Source organism: Phaenicophaeus curvirostris, chromosome 2, assembly GCF_032191515.1.
Source record: "Phaenicophaeus curvirostris isolate KB17595 chromosome 2, BPBGC_Pcur_1.0, whole genome shotgun sequence".
NCBI lineage: Eukaryota > Metazoa > Chordata > Aves > Cuculiformes > Cuculidae > Phaenicophaeus > Phaenicophaeus curvirostris.
The window spans coordinates 89,198,031-89,219,599 of NC_091393.1; the positions used below are offsets into that span (position 1 = coordinate 89,198,031).

Sequence of the window (21,569 nt, forward strand, 5' to 3'; positions counted from 1 at the left end):
TTTGAACTATTCCTCTTGTTTTTTTCCTCTAATCTATGATTATCATAGAATCATAGAATAGTTTGTGTTGGAAGGGACCTTGAAGTCACCTTCCCTGGAGGTGTTTAAAGGACGGGTGGATGAGGTGTTGAGGTGCGTTGGTTTAGTGATTGATAGGTATGGTTGGGCTTGATGACCCTGTGGGCCTTTCCAACTTAGTGGTTCTGTGATTCTGTAAAGATCATCTAGTTCCAACTCCCCTGCCACAGGCAGGGACACATCCCAATAGATCAGATTGCCCAAAGTCCTATCCAACCTGGCCTTGGACACCTCCAGGAATGGGGCATTCACAACTTCTCTGGCCAACCTGTGCCAGCACCTCACCACTCTCATTGTGAAGCAATTCCTCCTAATGTCTAGTCTAAATCTGCCCCTCTCCAGTTTATACCCATTCCCCCTCGTTCCATTGCTACAAGCCTTTGTAAAAAGTCCCTCCCCAGCTTTCAAGTAGGCCCCTTCAGGTACTGGAAGATTGCTACAAGGTTACCTCAGAGCCTTGTCTTCTCCAGGCTGAAGAACTACAAAATTTATTTCCACCATTTAAGTGTCTCAGTAGTAGGAAAGCTGGAGCATTCCATGAGCCCAAACTCTGAGAGTAGGGCTGAGGAGGGGGAGGAAAGCATCTGCTGGTGCAGAATCCCAAATTATCTTTACTTTTGCTGACTGAGTAGCTCATCCAGAAAATAGTCTGAGGTAAACTATGGCTTTGTAAATTATAAGCTAGGTATAATTTTGCTTTTGTATTTCAACCCAACCACTGTTACAATATTAAATAAATTATACAGGTAATGAAAGGATGTACCTTTTGAGGAGATTATCTCATTATAACTACAAAGGAAATAGATTGTTTCTCATTAAATGTCTACTTTGTTGGTAGTTTAATAGTTGGAAGGTATAGCACAGGGAAGATAAACTGCTGATAAGTATAACTCCAAAGCAAAGCATTTCAGAAGAATTAACCCACTTAACTCAATTAGTCTAATTGGTACTGCTCAGTCTGGAATTTCCACCACTGGCAAGCAAGCTTGGACTTGGTGAGCACAGAAATAATACAAAAAAAACCCCCAAAACAACAAACCCACAGAAAAATATGGAGGGTATCAGAAAAAAAGTGTCCATGGGCTCATTTATGCTTTGCAGTGCAGTGGAAAAGAGGAATATAATGAAGGTAAAGAATAGTCAGTCCACCCAGGAGTGACAAGTCTCCAGGAAAACTTTCCCTCTCCAGAAACAAACCAAAAACATCTCTTTACCCAGGGGTCATTTTATTACATTTGTCTCAGCTTCAGTGAATTACCCAGATGACTAATGTGGACTCATTATGCATATATTCTAAAACAAGGATTATTATCTGTAATACACAAAGGACTCGCCCAGCTGAATGATTATTAGTATTTAAATTGTGCAACTAGGATCAGACACACTGCACTTCAGATCAGAAAGCAGTGAAATCTGTAACGCTGAAATAATTTAGCTGCTACAATATCTTTATTTGTAGTAAAGAAGTAATAAAAATAAGATAAGCAGTATCAGTGCACATGCCAAGGCAGCTTTGTCTTTCTCCAAAGCTTCACTCAAGGCAGGCTGCACAGGTTCTGGAGCATATGCTTTTGTCCATGGGAGCAAAGAACCAGTATACATGTTCCTATTTCACCTGTATAATTGTCCCTCTCACTAGCTGTGTAAGCATTCAACAGACCACTTATTTTGCTCATGCACACATCTCTGTCATTGCATATTGTCACCTTCAAGGGATGTTCAGACCAGTGGCTTTAAAATTGTGTCTTGGCAACCTACTGGAAGATATAAGCATCTTGAACTGTCTCCCTATATGCTTTTTAACCTTCCTTTTACTCATAGTTTCAGTTCCCACTTCTCTCGTGTTTTCCAAGCAATGAAAAAACAGCTGGTCATGCTTCTGACAAAAGCAAGTCTATGTAATCCCTTGGATAGGCTCAGAATTCCCTTGCCAGCCCACCTCACAGTATACCGGTGATGGGCCTGTCTTGCACAGGGTAAGCTGCTATATTTTAACTCTTGTGCATATAAACTATACAGGAGAATTTTAAATTGTAGTTATTAGGATATATGATTACTAAATTCTAATTAGATTTCTTTTGTGAAGCAAGTCTATACAGCCAGCTGAAGAACATCATTAAATATGCCTTTGGAGATGGGCTCATGTTCCAATTAAGGTGATGTGAAACATGAACATGGTGGACTCAATCCTGTCTGCTCATAGACCAGAGATCTGATGTTGCTTGGAACAATTCCAGTTTTATATTAAAATCTTAGAGGAAAAAATATTGAAAAATGCAAAGCTATTGCTAAGCAAAATTGAAATGCATTAGTAGTAAACCAGAGGTAATTGGCCAGCGTGAGAAACTAGAAGTTCAGTACTGTGTGAACTCTGTGTGTTCCAAATTACTGCTTTCAGTCCCTAGCTTCTGTGTGAACTGGAATGCACTCAAAAATATTACCTCTTCAGAATAAAACTCTTAATTCCATAGCACTTATGGACTCAAGCACAAAAGGTTATAGGAAAGGAAGTGTGCAGTTTTTAACTGCCAGTGCACATAAGCAACTTGCTTTTATAATTTGATCCCTCCTTCATCCATAGGGACATTTCTGTATATGCTCAGGTTCTTTCTGTCCTTAGGGTGTGACATTTTATTGCACCGCATTACAGCACCTCTTTATCCAAGGACTGGCAGTCACAAAATGTCTTACGCCAAGTGATTGAAATGCCAGTTGTCTATGCTGCTCAAAAAAAATCCTTAACATACCTACTTACTGCAGCAATTGTTTACTTTTCTCCAGTTCTCTTGCCTCATTACAGCACACAGGTCTGTAGACACAGAAGCTGTCATAGTTGGGAGCAATGTGACACAAGGACAAGGCCTCTTAGTCACAGAAATTCTTGACAACTAAGTACTTTATGTAAGGCTGAATGATACAAAATATTTCATAAGTAATAGGAAAAACATGTCACAGTGATAGCACCTGACTCAGACCTGCAATGAGCAGCACCGATCTGGTGGTGTTGCTCAGTCCTAGACTTTGGGGAATAGAAATGTCACCAGTAATGGGGACACAGTTCCTAGCTCAGCTCCAAGATTAACTTCCTCCATATGAAAATCCAGATTAGACTGCAAGGTGTAAGATATTTCACAAGGAACATCAACTCTCACCTATCAACTTTGTACTTTGAACATCAACAGCTAGTAACTTCATTGGGTCTCTATGAAGCAATACCCTACTGCCTTATAAGTCCAGTGAAGACAGATCTCAATGACAAAATCTCAATAAATATTGTAATGGTAACACAATTACATATTCCACACAGCTATCACATAAAGAGTGTTGACTCCATTCCTTGCACAGCACAGGGTGCCTGGTCTCTAGCTACCACTGCAGATAGATCTGGTTATCCCATATATTCTGCATCACATTTGACACCCTCATGAGGATGTTTCAAATGCCATGGGTCATTCCTAGTAGTATCTCTAAATGTCTATGTTAGGCTATCTCTGTCTGCTTGTGGTGGAAATCTAACATTATCTCTGTTAGGATATAATGAGGAATAAACTGTGAAGTATTTTGAGGTGTCTACTCATCCCTGCTAAAGTACTTTTTAATTTTTCGCTTTTGTCTGTTTTTAATGATACACTAAAAAAATCCTGCAGGAACTTCCTGAATGACCAAACAGTTCCTCGGCTGTGCATATATATCATCATCAATATCATTTAAAGACAGACATAATGAATTTGACAGCATGAGGAAAAAACATGGACATTAAGCAAACATTCCTTCACCTACTCCTACCAAAACCCACCTAAATTAATAATGACCTAAAACTGGCTTTCAGTCAATGCCACTGAGACCAAAAGTCTATTCATTTTCATTGCCACCATGTTTTAGCTTTCTTACTATCTAGCTGATCTGTGCACTTGGATGGAGGCCCAGAATGTAAGTATGTCCAAGGGGATGATCCTGTTAAAAGGAAAGAAACATCTGAAGATACTGAAGCATCTGCTTCATTTTTCAGTACATTTCTTGTAATTCCTTATACTTGTCAGGAGTTTGGGGATCTTTCCAGACAGTTTGCTCACAAGAGATATCCAAATAATTATACAATTAAAACTGCCCACCATGCAGGAAGACTACTCATCTTATTAAATGGGGTCTGGACAGCACAAACTATGTAGCCATAGCTGTTACAAGAGTAATCTGTACTGTTGAATTAAGCCACATCTGTGCTCTAACAGAAAAAAAACCCTCAAGCCTAATTAAGGACATTCTGAAATAGGCCAAAATGAATATCCGTTTGCTTAACTTCACCTTAGTTTTGCTGCTCTTTCTGGGAGATTTTACAGTATAACCAGTTAATCTACTTCTACTTACAGAGTAGGAAGACAGACATCCTGCTTAGATGGAACTCAGTTACCCAGGAGGAGCTAAACAACTAAGTACGAAACAAGAAAAAAAAACCCACAACATTATATATGCTAAGCAAGAAAAAGAAATATTTTTTCTAAATAATATATGTAGCTTTTTCTTTCATACGTGTACTCTGTGTTATTTCCTTTGGCATACAGGCACATATATTTTACCACGGCCATGTTAGTGCAAGCCAAGACAAATGAATTAAAGCAAGTAGATGAGCTGGAGACATCCATCTGACTGCATTTTAGGAAAACAAAGGGTAGTCTTCCCTACAGATGTTTTTAACACTCTAGATTTTCCTCTGTATATAATTTCTAACACTTATCTCTAGTGATTTCTCCAAATTTCAACAGCTTCATTTTTCTTCTCCAATGTACTTTCTCTGTTTCTTGAAAATAACACATCCAATTAACCTCTCCATGATATGCAACTTAGAGACAAAACTAGAAGGAGCACGTACATGTCACGTTAACCATGCAGCATAGTAAATACATAACATTTTGTCTTAGCTTTCAAGAAACTCATGCAGTGTTTGCATAGTTTGTCCTCAAAATTCCCACTTAAAAATCAAGATGTAAAAAAAGGAGGTATGGAGAAGATTGATGGATTTAACAACACAGCTTCTGGGTGGGTTGTTGCCATGCATGGGTAGGAGAGTTCCTCTATCTGCTATGTTACTTTCCTGCAGTTCTGGGCAAGTACATGGCACCTCTTCCCACCTGAGCTACCGCTGGCTGCAAATTTATGTTCACTACATCAATTTGCTATTGGCCCGAGAAAACTAGCGTGCAGAAGAGGTGAAAAAAAAAAGTTTCACAGACATTTTTATTGAAATCCATGCATGTATGTTAAAGTGGATCTCTCTAATAGTCCTACTAAATAAATTCTCATCCCAATTATCTGGCTTTTAGTATTTCTGCAATTATAGCATTATTAAGTACTCAAACTCCATTATTCTATAATCTGTGAAGAGGAAGTTAGAGAGGACTCTGCTCTACTTGTCTTCACAGGCAAAAGAAAACAGCAGCAAAATGCAACATAGGAAAATCACAGGCACTAATGAGATACCTGTGCTGAGCCTTCCCAGGTATTTAAGCACTATCTTCTACTCCTTCATTCTGTCAGGACCTCAGCTCTGTAGCAGAGAACTCTTCCGCACCAGGTTGTTAAGCTACCAGACTAATTCAAAGTGAATGGCACAAATAAAGGAGTAATTGATCCCTCCTTTGGTTCCACTGACTTGTATACTTGTCCCTTTGTTTTCAAGGCAAATATCAAAGAAGAAATTTTTTTATATTGTGAAATTGCAGTGTTCTGGTTTAACGTTTAAATTACATAGGCAGTTGTATTTTTGTAGCTATAGTGGTCAGAATTTTTGAGAACAATGCTCCCCCACTGGAAATTAGATTGTTCAGCCCTGTAATAAGTAATGTTTGTGAGTTCATTCTGGTGGGCAACGATTGTTTGGTTTCACCCACATAAATTCCATGAGCACATCTGATGCCTTGGATGAAATAAACCACATTCTCAAATGAGAATGCAGAGGGCTCGTGAATTTTGATTATTTTTTTATGGAGGAACATCTATGGTAGCAGCTGCAGGAATATATTTTGTGAAGATGTGACAGATGGCAGATGCAGAAATGGCCCTTTTGCTCTATCATGGTCTGATTCAACAAAACAAAAACAGGAAGCCTACAAAAAAAAAACAAAACCACCATGTCTACAAAACCAGAAACAGATACAGTAATAGTAGCCAGGCTCATTTTGTTTTACTTTTTCCTTTTCTAGAAATATGAACACTCCTGTGTTAGGTACCTCCTCAGAACTATCATGAATACTGCTCATCACACACTTCTCTGCACAGACCTGCATTTGTGTGTCTCAATACTGTACACAAACTATTGGTCTGGCTCTCAGTTCTGAATGTTCTGCTTTATTAATTACTTCCAAGGATTAAAAAAAAAATGATGCTGATATTTTCTTACTAAAATCAGCTGCTCTATTTAGTTATTCCATCTACCTTAGAGAGCCATCCAACCTCTCTTTCGACATGGTGAGAATGAGTGACATACACCTGCATTAACCACAAGACACTATTCAGGTTTATGCAAAGCTCTTCCAGCTGAGCTTAAGGTGATTCAGGAGAACAGCATGTATTCTCTGTCTGTACTATACGGCCAATGACTTTGCTATAGCCAGAAATAGCAAATATTTTAAGAATCATACTAGAAGCATAATTAAACCCAAGCCGCAGGCAGTTGAGAGACCATCTCAACTTTCTACCACAGGCAAAAGACAACGACTTTCATAAACTTGGGTCTTTTTGCTTAGAAAATTACTCTAAAGAAAACCTTAGAAGAGGTTTTGATTTGTTATGGAGAAAGGAATTGCTATTCTAACTACATAGTCAAATCCTGGTAAAAACTGTTTAATTCTTAACTCTCCGGTGTCAATACTTGGAGGGATACTTATCATATATTAAACCTCCACTTTGAATGTTCAACGCTGGTATTACAACTGCACTCATCCCCTGTAAAGAAAAGTATTCCATAGTTTTAGTTGTTTCATCCATGACTGCGAAGCAGTTTCCTTACTGTTAACACAGCTGCTTGAAGGGGCAAAGGTATTGTGCAGAACTGGCTCTGGGGGCTTATGATATGACAGCTATCAAATGCATATATGCTCAGCATCATTAACATGTTTTATTGTCTTTTCCTAACAATATCTAAGGTCTGAGACTAGCTTAAAAACAATAAAGATTTTAGGAATGTTAATCATGAAAGTGTGGGCTGAACAGATTCCAGGTTAAATATCACTGTCAATAGAGTTAAATCACAGCTGTATTTGCCACAGTAACCTAAAGAATCAACTAGATCTTGTCTCTAAAAATTGAGATTTCCTAAAGTAAACCATCTTAACATTCAAGTAATCTTCATGGGTAATTAGCTCCAAGAAATGCCACTGCTATAAATGAGCTCTCTTGAATCAATTTATCTAATTATGAAGTGTAAGTCACTTGCTCTGGTTTTATTTCTGCAAATTTAAGAGCTCTCACTATCACCTCCTGCTTGCGTGCAACCAGCACTGGAGGCATTTCCATCTCCCCTCAACAGTCCAGTTGGTATGGTGGGGAAAGGGAGAACACCATGGGAGTGCAGGGCCGGGCATGGGGGCTGGCTGGAGAAGTGCCAACAATGCCCCCCTGCCCTTGGGAAGCAGAGCATGCCCTGATACTCGTGGAAATGTATCTAGGTGGTGCACTTAGGAATTTGTTTAGGAGTATTTAGGAGTGTATTATAAGTGTATTTAGGAAGTATATTTAGGCATGTCTCTTGTAATCAGGAACCACACCAGCATCACTTCAGGACCTGATACTTAATATGTAATAGAAAAACAGCCCTCTCTAAAGGGTTTTAAAATGCCCAGCTAAGAGGTGTGTTGTAAATATAAAGCACACCAAAACGATAAGTGTACATGTTACCTTTGTGTGTGCGTGTTGAACTTGAAGTTAAGCAGGCATCGCATATCCAAAGTACATAAAGCTACAACAAAGGCATCTCAAAAGTGTCAAAATCCATCAGCAGATTAGTTTTCCTGGGACTCTCAGAACAACTTGTTCTGTCACACTCATATTACACATAGTACTACAGTGTAAAAGAATGATCGATACAGAAACTCGGCCTTACAGACTCCTGCTGGGGCAAGACCAAGAACAAAACCAGGATGATTTAGACTCATTCTCTCTTGAAAAGGGAAGAGATTAAATTGCATTCAAAACCAGGCCAGCCATTTCTACCTTCTCCTTGTGCCAGTACCACTCTTTATGCATCTCCAAGACTCAGAGAAGATATGAAGGGACTGTACTCCCATCTTTCATTCTTAGAGTGTTTTTTTTTTGTCCTATGCCAAATTTGTCAGGTCAGATTTGACCAGAGACCTATGGCTGCATTTCCTCTAGAAAGATCTTGTATTTTTTCCCATCTCAGAAATTATTAGAAACAATCACTTTTTTTGAATGTAGGAATTCTTTCTCAAATACACTTTTCTGTACATCTTGAGTGGACTGCAAAAAACTCAATGCTAAGTGAACTTCACTTCAGACAGCTTTTCTGTCATTATTGTAGTTCTCTGCATTCTTTCTGAAGTTTAGACCATGGATCTAGGGAGTGGTTTCTGGTAATAAACCTTTTAATAACATCTGCAGCAGCCAAATCACTCTCCTACAGAAATTCAATGATCACCTGCCTGCACATCCTAGAATTGTGTCACCCCTATTAATCATTGCCTTGCAGAAGAACTTCACGTGCAATTGCTTTCACACTATTATGTCTCCCACAAATATTTCTGATTTAGTGCTTTCTAGGAACAGGTTTCCACAAAGTCAGTCTGCCCTACTCATTAAACTTGTGGATATATGATTTTTCAAACTACTGCAATGTGGGGGTTTTTATTTTTGTAAGAAAAGGAAAAGCTCAGTTTTCTTCAACAGAAGCTGATCCTTCTCATTTAAAACAATGTATGATTGATCAGCAACTGGATCACACCTTTCTAGAAAACCTCTAATCACCAGGCTGAAGAGTTATTCTTATAACTTTCATTTCCAAGTGAACAGATTTTCTTCCTTGAAACAGTGAGAGAGGTTAAGAGCTCACTGCCACTGAAAGAACTATTCCTTCCCTCTCCTTGGCCACACGCCTTCACTGAACAGCGTATGAGGTCTACTTATTTGCCTGGTATGCCTGTTCAACTCACTAAAACCTTGCAGAACTTTTTCTCACTTGAGTCCACTCATATTTCCATATTTTCATGCATACAACTTACATTTAGGATCCTTCTGTGTGGGATATGAGAGATGGGTTGAAGTTCTCTTAAGACCAGGAGCCATATGGCATGTGAGCACTGTTAGCCTGAAGCTAGTAAAATGAAAAGGCAACAAATATTACAGGGAGTGTGATAATTTCCATGGTATCATCATGACAAGCCTAACACAGTTTTGACAGACGTGAGTGACAGTTCTGCCACAGGTGCCAAGAGGATTAAAAGAAATGATGATTCAGATGAGTCAAATTTGTTTAATTTGTTTATAAACATAAAATGTAATAGTTGCCTCTTGAATTTCCACAAGAAGTGAATGTACTACTTCTCATTAAATTTTAGGCTTTGCCTTTAAATCTTGATCCATATACTTCACAGCATCAAAATAATTTGTCTAAACAGAATTGATATCTAATACGAATCAGTCATCCAGAGTCTTGATATACAGTGAAAAGAGTGGGCTCTTCCATGATGCAATTAATCTCATATGGTAGATGCCTCAAAAAATTCAAATGGATCATGCTAGAAACACTCATTTCCTGCCACTGACTATAAATGGCATGTAGATGACTAAGACAGATGCTGATATCCACAGTGGAGACAAACGTTATGTTCACTGACTTGGATGAAGTCTGGGCTACAGCTTAACAAAGAGAGTATCATAAGGCCAAGAGACATAAGCACTTAATTTTAAAACCAGGAATTTAAAATTTATAGCCCAAATTACTAAGATTGTTGGTTGGGCAGGCATTTTTTCAGGAAATGCTGAAATTCAGAAGTTGCTGCATACTGAGGTAAAAGAAAAATATGACATGAAAAAGACCCTAGTGAAATTTTACTTTTCAAAGAGACTAAAATCAAAAGACTTTAAAGGTGCTCAGATTAATCAGAGTACAGAGAATAATGAAGAGGAGGGAGTTTAAGGCAAGTTAGTACAGCTGAAGCTGAACTTCAGAGACAAATCGCCTACTTAAGATTACAGCACACAGCATGTTCCAGTGACTTTCTGACACTTCATCTATCTTATTGTATGAACTGCTTCTAGCAGCAGATCTATCCTTCTGAAACTCCCACTTCTGTCTCTACTTGTCTTTCACTTTCCTCCTCTTTTGATGCATTCAAAACCCTCAAGAGTATTTCAGGAGACAAAAGCCACCTGAGCAACTGACAGACATTCTAGTTATCTGTATTTTAAAATCAAAATACATCATTACTGTGGATCAATGCACATCAGATTTTGTCTCAATTCCACTTGCATATGACAAACTATCTTGGTAGTATCTTGAAAAAAATAAATATTTTGTTGAAAGCGATATTCATTATTACTGCGAAGTCTTATGTAAACTGCTTTTAAGAAAAATGCAACAGCATTAAGAGATATATGAAGAGGACTATAGATATTAGGTGATATTCATTATCAGCATGCCAGCTTCCTGGGACGTCAAGTTTCCTTTCACAATATACAACCTAAATATGCTTTGATAAACTATGTTTTGGTTTTTTTTTGCTTTAGACTACAGGAAAAGGCAAAAAGGAGATTTTTATAACTGCCCAGGAAACGAGATATCAAATATGTCTGCTGATAAATAGTTTTGATTGTTGAAGGGAAGTAAAGAGAGGGGCTTTTCAACACTTGAAACCTCTCTATCTACCCTCTGGAATCTGGTACAATTCACTGGACTTGGCTATTATCAGCCCTCAGTCACAGACTGCTGAAAACAGCACAACCAATCACTACCAAATAATCTGCTTCCTCCTGTATCTAAAACATGGTAAGCTACTACTATGTTTTTCTTAAAAGGTATTATACAAACCCTACACATAACCTTGTTTATTTGTAGGTGTTGATACGCATAGTGAGTAAGTTTCGTGAAGGAAGATTTTCAGTCTTTTATTTCCTTGGAACTATACTGAAACTGTTTCAGTTTTCCGAGTGCATTAGTTGTGGTCCTATTGATTTTATCATAGCCTCTGTCTCTCAGTAGATTTCACTATACAACTTGTTTCTAATTTCAAAGGCTGCCTTTAGGTATAACAAGCTATTTCCCTAAGGACTGGTGGAATGTTTGCTTTAAAGACAGTTAAAACATGCTTAGAACTAGAATTTTCCATTGCACTCATTTCTATTATTTGAACTATGAGTAGGTTTCTCTGCTATAATCTACATCCATAGAAGCTGGAACAGACCATCGTAAATTTAGGTTTAACTGAAGAAACAGAAAATAAAAGAAATTCACAGTATCTTCTGGCTTCTGCTGGCACAGAGGAGATGTAATGACTACATGCCCACTGAACTCTCTCAGCTTCTTCATTCAAATTTTCCTAGGCAGATAGTAAGAATGGGCTAAGAGCAGCAGTTTTTATCATAAAATGCTGTCTGTAAAGTGAATATTTGTACAACGCTTCTGTTCAAATGCAGCCAATCTTATAGCAAAACACAACATATCTAAACACAACTTTCTTCCTACACAATATCATTAGGACAGAATATGGAAAGAAATTATTTTCCTACTTTCTAATTAGCACACAACTTCTGCTACATCATAAGTCAATTCTCAAACTAGTCTCTGTCACTTTTAGAACTGCATCATTTTTAAACTGCTAAAACATTTTCATTCTCTTATGAATTTTCTCAGACATGGCTGAGCAATGAGTTAAAAAGGGGGGGAAAATTTCTGAACATAAGGGATATGATTAATTGAACAAATGGTGCCAATTATGTTATGTCTGTCTTTTATCTAACATAACCCATGAGACACTTGTATATAGTAAAATCCCAAATACTTGCACCAGCCAAGAAAATGTGGATATACCTGCTGAATGAGGTTTTCCTTTCTGTAGACAAAATATGCTTGTTTAGGCCACAAAGGTGAGAAAGAATGTGAAGATGAAATAGGGCATACATTCTTGGTGACTAAGAAAGGAAAATTTGGCATGACACTGTGCTACATAACCTGGTGAACAGAATTTTACTTGCTAAAAGTAGACATGTATTTAATGTGTTAAAGGAATCCATGAGTTTGTTCAATTCATGTTTCTTGAAGTCTTCATCTAAGTGAGTCTATATTGAAATAGTTTCAGTATAAAATAAAAACAAGACATTACAGAATTCAAACATTCTTAATGTATTATCATTGTTATATTAATACGGATAATGAGACACTCTAAACAAGATTAAAATGTCAGTATGTTACATAGATTCATATAGTTAAGATAGCATCTTATCCAGAGATCTTACTGTCTGGATAAGAGAGAAGTGTATGAGAAAAGTTAGATTAAAGATCAGATTAATTCTAGGAAATAGAGTGAAGAACAAAACTGTGTCACCAGTGTCTGAGGACATGCATCAAAGCTAGTAGAACAAGGTATTTTTGCACAGTCCCAAGTCACAGTGCCTCATCCATATCCTACTTTTTTCAAGAATCTAGAAACAAGTAACTCAGGGAAACTAAATGCAGTTTAGTTGGGAACAGTTAGAAACTGGCAGAGTGCACAGGGGAATACCGCTAGAGCTTTCCCAGCACTTACTTCTTCCTACGGCAAAGGGACAAATGGGCTAGACTGATGTAATTCTGAATATTCAAATTCAAAAATTCAAAATGTTAATGAAAAATCATGCAGGTTAATGGCATTTGAAGCAATCTATTGATTTCCCTGCAGCCAGTGTAAATCATGCAGTCTGGGTTTTAAAGATTGCCTCAGTGCTTTTTCAGAAAAAAAACCAGTGACCCTGCACACTGTTGAACTTGCAAATGGGAATGCTTGTGTGATTCTCGCTGCTCTATATCTGTGAAGGATACTAGAAAAGCTCATTTTATAAGGCAAGTTATAAATATCCTTTCAAATTCACAGCACAGGGGCAAAAGTTGATACTCTTTAAATTAAACTGATCAAATATTGTCCTCCACTTCAGAGCTAAGTGCTCATGAAATGCATGGTAAAAGTGTACCTAAAACAGACCTGTCACAATGCTATCGCTAACTGTAAAGAGCTATGAGCATAGCAAGGACAATGAATAAAAGTTGCCTCACGAAGTGGACTTAATCTTGCCCAAGTGCCCAGCTCACATCCTGGCTGTCACCAGCACTGCTGCTCCCCTGGTCAGGAAGAGGAAGGGACCCTGAGGGTCTGCAAGGAGTGAAGTACTTAAGAGAAAGCTCCCCTTTATAGCAAGGTCTTTGGGAAGTTAAGGATTACCAGGATTACATCTAGGTATAGATGCCATGCCCTACAGCTAGGAAAGCAATTTAAAACAATATATGTAGTAGGCCACTGCACAGTAAACAACATATTCATTCCATCAAAAAGGAATTAGAGTCTTTGTATTTGAGTAACACAGATGAACCGATGCATGCAGAGGAACTGAAGTTAAATTAGAGGGAAATAACAAGTAGCTTAAAACAAAATTAATTTCTTTCTCAAATTTCTAGTAAAACCTGAACTGTGCTAGCTGAAATGAAAGGAAATTTTATTTATCCTTCAATGTTTCCAAAACTGGACATTTTCTTAAATGGCAAAGTTTAAAGCAAAATATTGTAGCATCATTGGAAAAATAAATACACATTTACAAGTAAAACTATATTTTAACTGAAAGCAATGCACATGACTACAAATAACTAGGCATGTCACTGAAGATGATATGGTAAAATACACTCAGGCGTATTTAAATAATTCATTCTAGTAACTTGCATAATATGAAACATTCTGTTACCGCTATAAACACAATATAAGGTATCTTGAATATAACCATTTAGTGATTTAGTATTTTTCTTTACATACCTGCATCCCATATAGAAATGATCAAAGGAGAATAAACTTTGCCTCAAAAATTAAGGACTACATTTCACAGACCAGAATAATCTTTTTAGAGATTTTTTTTTTGTAAGTCAGGTGAAATTGTACATATACAATAAATTAATCAATACATTTAATCTAATTTTATATGCAGCCACATAAAAAACCACATTTGACTAGGCTGCAGTTTGACCCACAGCATATATTTCATACATCAACAGCTTTGACCTGTGCCCCAAGACCAAAAGCAGCTATAAGGTCACCTGACTTCTAATCGAAATTTTTAAAAAGTAGTATTTCTTCCCCTTTCAAAGTGTTCTTACCTCTTCCTTTGTCTTTTTTGATATGACTCTTAGCCAGTCTCCAATCATGCTGAGGACAGCTGCAAAGTAAGCAAGCCCAACAAGGATCCAGAACCACACCACTGGCTTATAAAAATCTAGGTACTCAATATCTGATCCCCCTGAAAAAACAACAAAGTTAACAATAAAGCAGACTTAATAGTTATAGGTGGAAAACTGTTTTCAAATTAATTCTTTTCCTTAAAAAAAAAGTTGTATTTCTTACTAATCCCGTTTTCTTACCCATGCAAAAATTCATAGTGAAACATTTTGTTGAATTTGAATAAAAGATGATCTAAATTTCCCCACTCTTGAAAACAGTTTGGAGTATGCAAATTTTAGACAATGATTGCTAATCATTCATAATAATTAAAAAATGAACACAAATGGAATCAGCTTCTGCTATATCACTATTCAAGGTAGAGGCCATCGAGGACAGCTTGAATGAGAGGACTTCCCACGCTGTACTAAATTTGAAGTATTGCTCTGCGATATGTAATGTGTTCATATCCTGAGAAATCTGACTTTGCGAGGACTTTGAAACACATCTCAGTCACCTGAGTCCTTTATCCCTAGTAAAGAAGAATAGCACCTGCATTAACAAGTGTTCCTGTTGGATAAGCAAATATTATCATCTCCCTTTTGCAGAGGAAGAAACTAGGGTGCAGGGACTTGAGCAGCACTGATCATACTCAAAAAAAGGGTGGATAAAATAGATATTAGCTGAAAGCAGTTTTTTTGAATCCCACTGCTGAAAGCACCATTCATTTCCTTCATTCCAGTGTTAAAGTAAAATAGGATAAATTTCAGAGATGTCTGTAATAGAGCCTTCAGATACAATACAGCTATAGAAAACAATATAGCTGTACTTCCATGCACAAAAAAAGAGTTATGTTCATCCAGAGCACTCTACAACATGAAATAGCTCACATCTCATATCTTGCAGTACAGTAAAATGGAAGACTTCAACTTCAGCTGTTTTACAACAAATAAAATCAAGCTCCTAATTTGAGCCACTGTAAGTAAAAGTTTGATATGCGTATCTGCCCACAACTGAAGAGACTCCATAGTAAAACCTTTTCAGGCACATTAAAGTAGTCTGCATCCTCTACTGAAACAGTCAAAGGAAAACTGGCCCCAAAATACCAAACACCTTGTTAGAGTAACAGGATTAACTCTTCTAAAGATGAATGTCTTCCCTAGCTGTTATTTACCACAGAGATTACATGCAAATAAAGAATGTTACCGATTGTTATCTTGGTATGCAAGCCCTCATAGACAAAAATTTTGTTGCTCTCATGTCCATGACACTTTTCAGTGATAAACACTATTGAACTACAGGGGTTTACCCAACTGCCAAAGAGATGAATCCACATTGCAAAAAAATGGAAACACTTCTGTCTGGAACAGAAAACAGCCAACCGCCAAAGGGCTGATTTTGATGTATCCCAAGACAAAGAAAGTATCAGAAATGAAGCAATTTGTTAACATCATGCAGCTCAAGTCAATCTAGTAAAACAGGATTTTAGGGACCATGGAATCATAGAATGGTTTGGGTTGGAAGGGACCTTAAAGATCATCAAGTCCCACCCCCTATGCCATGGGCAGGGACACCTCCCAACAAAACAGGCCGCCCAAGGCCCCAACCAACCTGTCCTTGAACACTTCCAGAGAGGGGGCATCCACAACTTCCCTCAGCAGCCTGCTCCAGTGTCTGTCTCACCACACTCATCGTGAGGAATTTCTTCTTAATGTCTAATCTAAATCTTCCCCCTTACAATTTAAAGCCATTCTCCCTTGTCCTGTCGCTATATGCCCTTCTAAAAAGTCCCTCCTTAGCTTTCTTGTAGGCCCCCCTCAGGTACTGGAAGTTTGCTGTAACATGTCCCTGGAGTCTTTGCTTCTCAAGGCTGAAGAATCCAAATTCTCTCAGCCTGTCCTCATAGCAGAGGTGCTCCATTCCTCTGATCATCTTTGTAGCCCTCCTCTGGACGCGTTCCAACTGTTTCATATCCTTCTTGTGTTGGGGATTCCACAGCCAGACACAGTACTCCAGGTGGGGTCTCACAACAGCAGAGCAGAGGGGAAGAATCTCCCTCAAGCTGCTGGACATGTTTGTTTTGATGTCGCCAGGATATGGAATGATTTGCCCAAAATTTGTTGCCACTCAAAAAATGGTTGATTACCACCATATCTTTGCAGTATCAGGAGCTAGTTATGAACCGAATTTGATGGCTCATCTTCTTCTTCAGCTGTTTGTACAATGTACAAGAAAACATGATATAAAGCATCCACGCAGCTGATTCATAATTTTTGGTACATAAAGTTTATACACTGAAACTGGAACCTAACTCTGCCTATCTGCCAGTTAAGGGAGCATTTCCTTCACAGTTTATACCCAATTTGTTTACAGCAAGGTTAATTACTGTGGCAGGAGTTAGGAAACAGTCATATTCAATCAAGAGTTTTCTTTACTCTCTGGCCAGGAGATGGCTCCATCCAACCATGCCCAAAGGAATTGAGCTTTCCTAGTTAGAAAGGGACAGTCAACAACCCTCTAGGAAAAAGCTCAACAGCTAAAATTTTTATTAGCTGTTGTTTATGAATTTCAAGGACTTCTTGGGTGACATTTCAATGTAGTGGAATAGCAAGGAAAGAAACACATCCAAGGACGTTTGTCCTGAGATAACTAGTTCCTTCTCTGGCTATTGCAGGCATTCAGCACATATGCTTAAACTTCATGGAGTGCTATAATGCAGATATCTGTGAATGTCATTAAATGGTAAGTATATATGTACTGAAGTATATGAGATAATTCATCTAATGATTTTACTGGTAACATTGTAAAAAGTGTATCAACACACTACACGTTGATCCATTTGCATGGATTTTTCATAGCATAACTTTGACTCAATAATGCTATCATCTTTCTTTTGCAAAGCGTATTGTTTTATATAGCCCTTTAGCAAGCAAAATGATGAGAAGCAAGAAGCTGATTTTTGTTGTTTGTTTGGCAAAACCAATTTTGTGGGCCAAGGGACAAAACTTTTTTCCAACTTTATTTGACCTCTACCCAAAACTGTTTACAACAACCATGAAGAAGAAATATATCTCTCAACTGGAGTGCGCTTACTCTTTACCTAGAAGTATCATTGCCATAAGCTTTTATCAAGAGGAGACACAGTTCATTGCTGAGCTGTTCGGTGGTAAAGATTTGATCCAAAGTCCTTTGAAGTCTATGAGAAATCCAAGAGTTTTCCCATTCACCTTCATTACAGGATGTTGTATTGCTGCTGCCATCATTCTTTCATCTGCCAAAGAACTTTTAAACGATTTTGACACTTTGGAACGCATAGGTTGTTTTATGGCACAAACATATTCCTTACAGAGGTGAAAAGCTATGCACTTCTGTTGAGGATAGCATTAGAGAAGATTTTGGGGGTGCATTTGGACAGATTTGATTTACCAAGCAAGGGATCAGGCTTTAAAATACATATTTTATTTACATAAGAAAATTACATTTTAAGTAAATAATTTCCTTTATTGTTGCCACTCTTTTCCCCATTCTTCGTATAGCTCAAAATAGAAACATGCAATTACTTCTGTAAAGTTATCTGGTTTTGTTTGCATTTTTGCTTCCAAAGCAGAAGGATTGAATAGGAAGTTCTGTTGGCATTGAGTATCTTTAATTCCATACCAGCACAAATTTATGAGTTATTCTAAAGTTGTCCCTTCAAAGCAGTAAATGCCTTTACAACTGTAAACAGTACAAATTATTCTGTGTATAGATACGGGATTAAATCCAAGCACAGTTTTAATTGCAGTATGATGAGTAGTTATCCATCATCCTCATCGTGACAAACCTGGCCAACAGGATTGAACCAGAAATGTCATCTGTCCCACTCCAAAGAAATACAGAGGTTCAGCCCTGCAGCTTGAGAGGAGTTGCCTCCAAGGGCTACAAAAAGGGACAGAGAAAGGCTAGCTTATGTGGAGACATGGAAAAGCAGCACGCTTCAGACAAGGCAACATTGCACTCTCTGTGTGAGAGAATGTAAGTAGGCTGTACTTGATGCCACTCAGTGGAAAATGGAGAGCTGCTTCGGAATATAAAGCACAGCTATAAAACACTCCTTATATGCTGTTCTACACAGAAATCAAGCAAGACACAGCATGCTGACTTAAGCTTAAAGCAGCCTGCATAGTTCACACAAGACAGCCCCTATTTTGGACATGATGTCCTGAGGTGGCAAAGAGCATTTCCAAATGCCAAAAAAACCCACAAAGCCTGCAGGAGAGCACACAGATCTCTCACAGGATGCTTGACACCCACCTCTTAGTCTCCATGACAGCAATTTCTTTCTGTAAAGGTCTTTCTGCTGGGTAAGTAATATCATATAGGGAGAGCAGCTCAGCTGGACTGCTATGACCACCAAGTGAAGTGTTCCACTTCAGTGACATTAAATGAGACTAAAATAACCTCAGTACTCTACGAACTGTGTCTCAGGCCAAGCAATACAATGCAGACCCACATATCTGTATTACAGTGGCAATACACTAAATTCAGTTACAGAGCAAATCAGTGAAGAAGCAATAAGCAAAAAAATCAGTGATCAAACAAAGAAAAAAGAACCACCAAAACACCACCACCACCAAAAATTTAGAATACATTTTTAAAGTGGAGACTTGAAAAATTCTGTGATTTGTTGAAGTGGACTGATTGCAGCATAACCTTATAATAACATTATGTCCCACTGTAAAATAGACTACTACTGTGCTATTTATGTCTCTGCTCTCCACTTAATTCAACCAAGTTTTGGACATCTAATCTAATTTAGATTTGAAACATTCTAGTTCAACTCCTTTAGAAATATTCAACTATAACTTCCAACCCACACTGTAGTTAAAAGATTTATCTGCACATATGAACAATACAGCATTGTGTTATACATAAATATACATAGCTCAGTGCTAACTTTAGTACCCAACAATATCTCTCATTATACTAAAAGTGACATGTTTGACATGAAAAGTCCTCTTAATTTTCTTTTTCTGAGAATATGCATAAAATCATCTCAATTTTCTTCTGTTGTAGTAAACAGTTTATCTTGAAAACATGAGAAGGGGTATTTGCCTCTGTCCTGATTCTCATAATACTGCAGGCTGTAGCACAGTTTCTTTCTTTTTTATTTTGTGAAAAGCTACAACAGTAATTTTTCTTCAATTACAAGTAAATTATTTATTTCCCTACAAAAACCCACTCAAAATTATAAAAACCAAACTCTCTTATGATAGAGAAACTTTGGTTTGGGGGTTGTTTATGTTTGGTTGGTTTTTTTAATACTGTCCCCACCTTTCACATCTTTTCTTGAACATGCAATACAAGGGCTCTTTATCTTTTCCTTCCTTGCATGCACCTGAGTGATCAGTCTTTTCTTTGCCTTAGGACTTCTCTTGCTCATGGAAACTGTGCCTGAAATTTCTACAAGCTCCAATACCATTGTAGGTTCTGAATACAAAAGAAAATGTTTTGGAATTCTAGTTTCCTGGAACAGGGTACTTCTTCTCCAGTACAAATGAGAAGCTTGTAGAAAAATTCTGGAGAACTCCTTAAGAGTTTCTACTAAGGAAACCTGCTATACCGCCTTTAAAGTCATTAAATTCTTGAATTCCAAGTTGTACTGTTTGCTCCCTTTTGGTACAGCTATTCAGAAACATTCTTGCCTTTACCTGCTAAAAGATCTTCAGGGCTTCGTTTCAATTTTTAATTCCAGTGGTGCCAGAAAGTAATGAGTTCCATGTTAGTGAACAAGAATATTGCAAGATAGTGCAAGAAATGTTTCTTATAACCCGAATACATGTTATCACAAATGTATGTAGAGTTTGCAAACCCATTTTCCTTCTGGGATGGCAGTTTCCAGAAAAGAATTACCAGAATATTTGGAAATTTTCAAATATTTAGGAATTTGGGATTTTTTTGCAGGAACTTCATTAGTCAAAATTGACATATAATCATTGAATATGCTACAAGGTGTGTCCATTTTATTTTTATTGCTGAAGAGTTCACTCTATTGTAGTTTCATATTGGAGTACACCTGCCTGCCACTCTGTTTTATATTTGACTATAATTCTGAGTGGAAGATGGTGATTTTCACTCTAAGAATTATCTAAGAAACATGCCCTTTTGGTCAGAAAAGAAAAAAAACATCAGGTAAAGGAATAAATTAATGCCAAGTGTGAGGTTTTTTTTTTCTAAATGCATTGCTCCTGGGCACTAAGTGGACTGAAGTGACCTTCTGCTTGCAGCATGCCTCCCCATGATGAACCAAAACCAAGAAGAGTATGGTCTAGAGACACAGTGATTTCAGATGCTATACTTATATTCTGTCATGAAAACCTCCCCTACAACCTCATATAGCATTACATGCCTAAATCCCACATGTTTGTTTTGCCTCTGTTTATGGCACTCAGGTTTTCTAAACTTTCAGGAGGGAGTGTTCTCGATGAAGTCTACCACAAAACATCAATGGCACTTAGTATCCACATTGTAGTTATGACTTAGCTAAAGGAAAAATTAGCAAAACAAAACAAAAAAAAATAGACAACTTACTAATTTGTTAGCATGCTAAAGATTCTACATACTTTGTCAAAATTAATAAGGAAATCTAGCCCTTAAGACAAATTTTATCAGCTCTATTGAGAACTTGCAATGCCAGTTTTCTTCAAATATTTTGCATTTTTGTACACCAATGACTGTAAGCTTCCACAACGCAAAGCACAGACAATTAAAATAAAATTATGAAAAATAGGCAAGGTTTAACTAGACAATTAGTCGCTGGAATAACAAGAAAACAAATGACGCATTTTGAAAAATATTTCAGATCATCTGCCATAAACTAAGTATATTAGTCCACACAAAGATGATATTTTCAACTTAATCTCTGACAAAATATGGTCTAGTGGCAATATTAAACTCCCAATTATGATAGATATAATCATCTAACCTTGTTCTCTTGAGCATCATCTCTGCAAGTACAAATACAACTCCCACACACTGAAACCATAATTCAATAACATATTACAGTACAAATACAAGTCTTGTGCATGTTACTCTAAAAGAAAATAAAGAACA

The 21,569-nt window shown here is 37.5% G+C and overlaps 1 protein-coding gene across 4 annotated transcripts in view; it reads right to left on the reverse strand.

The window, feature by feature from the left end:
- The window catches only part of KCNK2 (potassium two pore domain channel subfamily K member 2), a 132,554-nt gene that overhangs the window by 5,872 nt on the left and 105,113 nt on the right, over positions 1-21,569 (reverse strand). For all 4 annotated transcript variants that reach the window (XM_069852808.1, XM_069852807.1, XM_069852810.1 and 1 more), the window contains one exon: positions 14,420-14,559. In XM_069852808.1, coding sequence (XP_069708909.1) covers positions 14,420-14,559 — 140 coding nt within the window. The remainder of the gene's footprint in view (positions 1-14,419; positions 14,560-21,569) is intronic.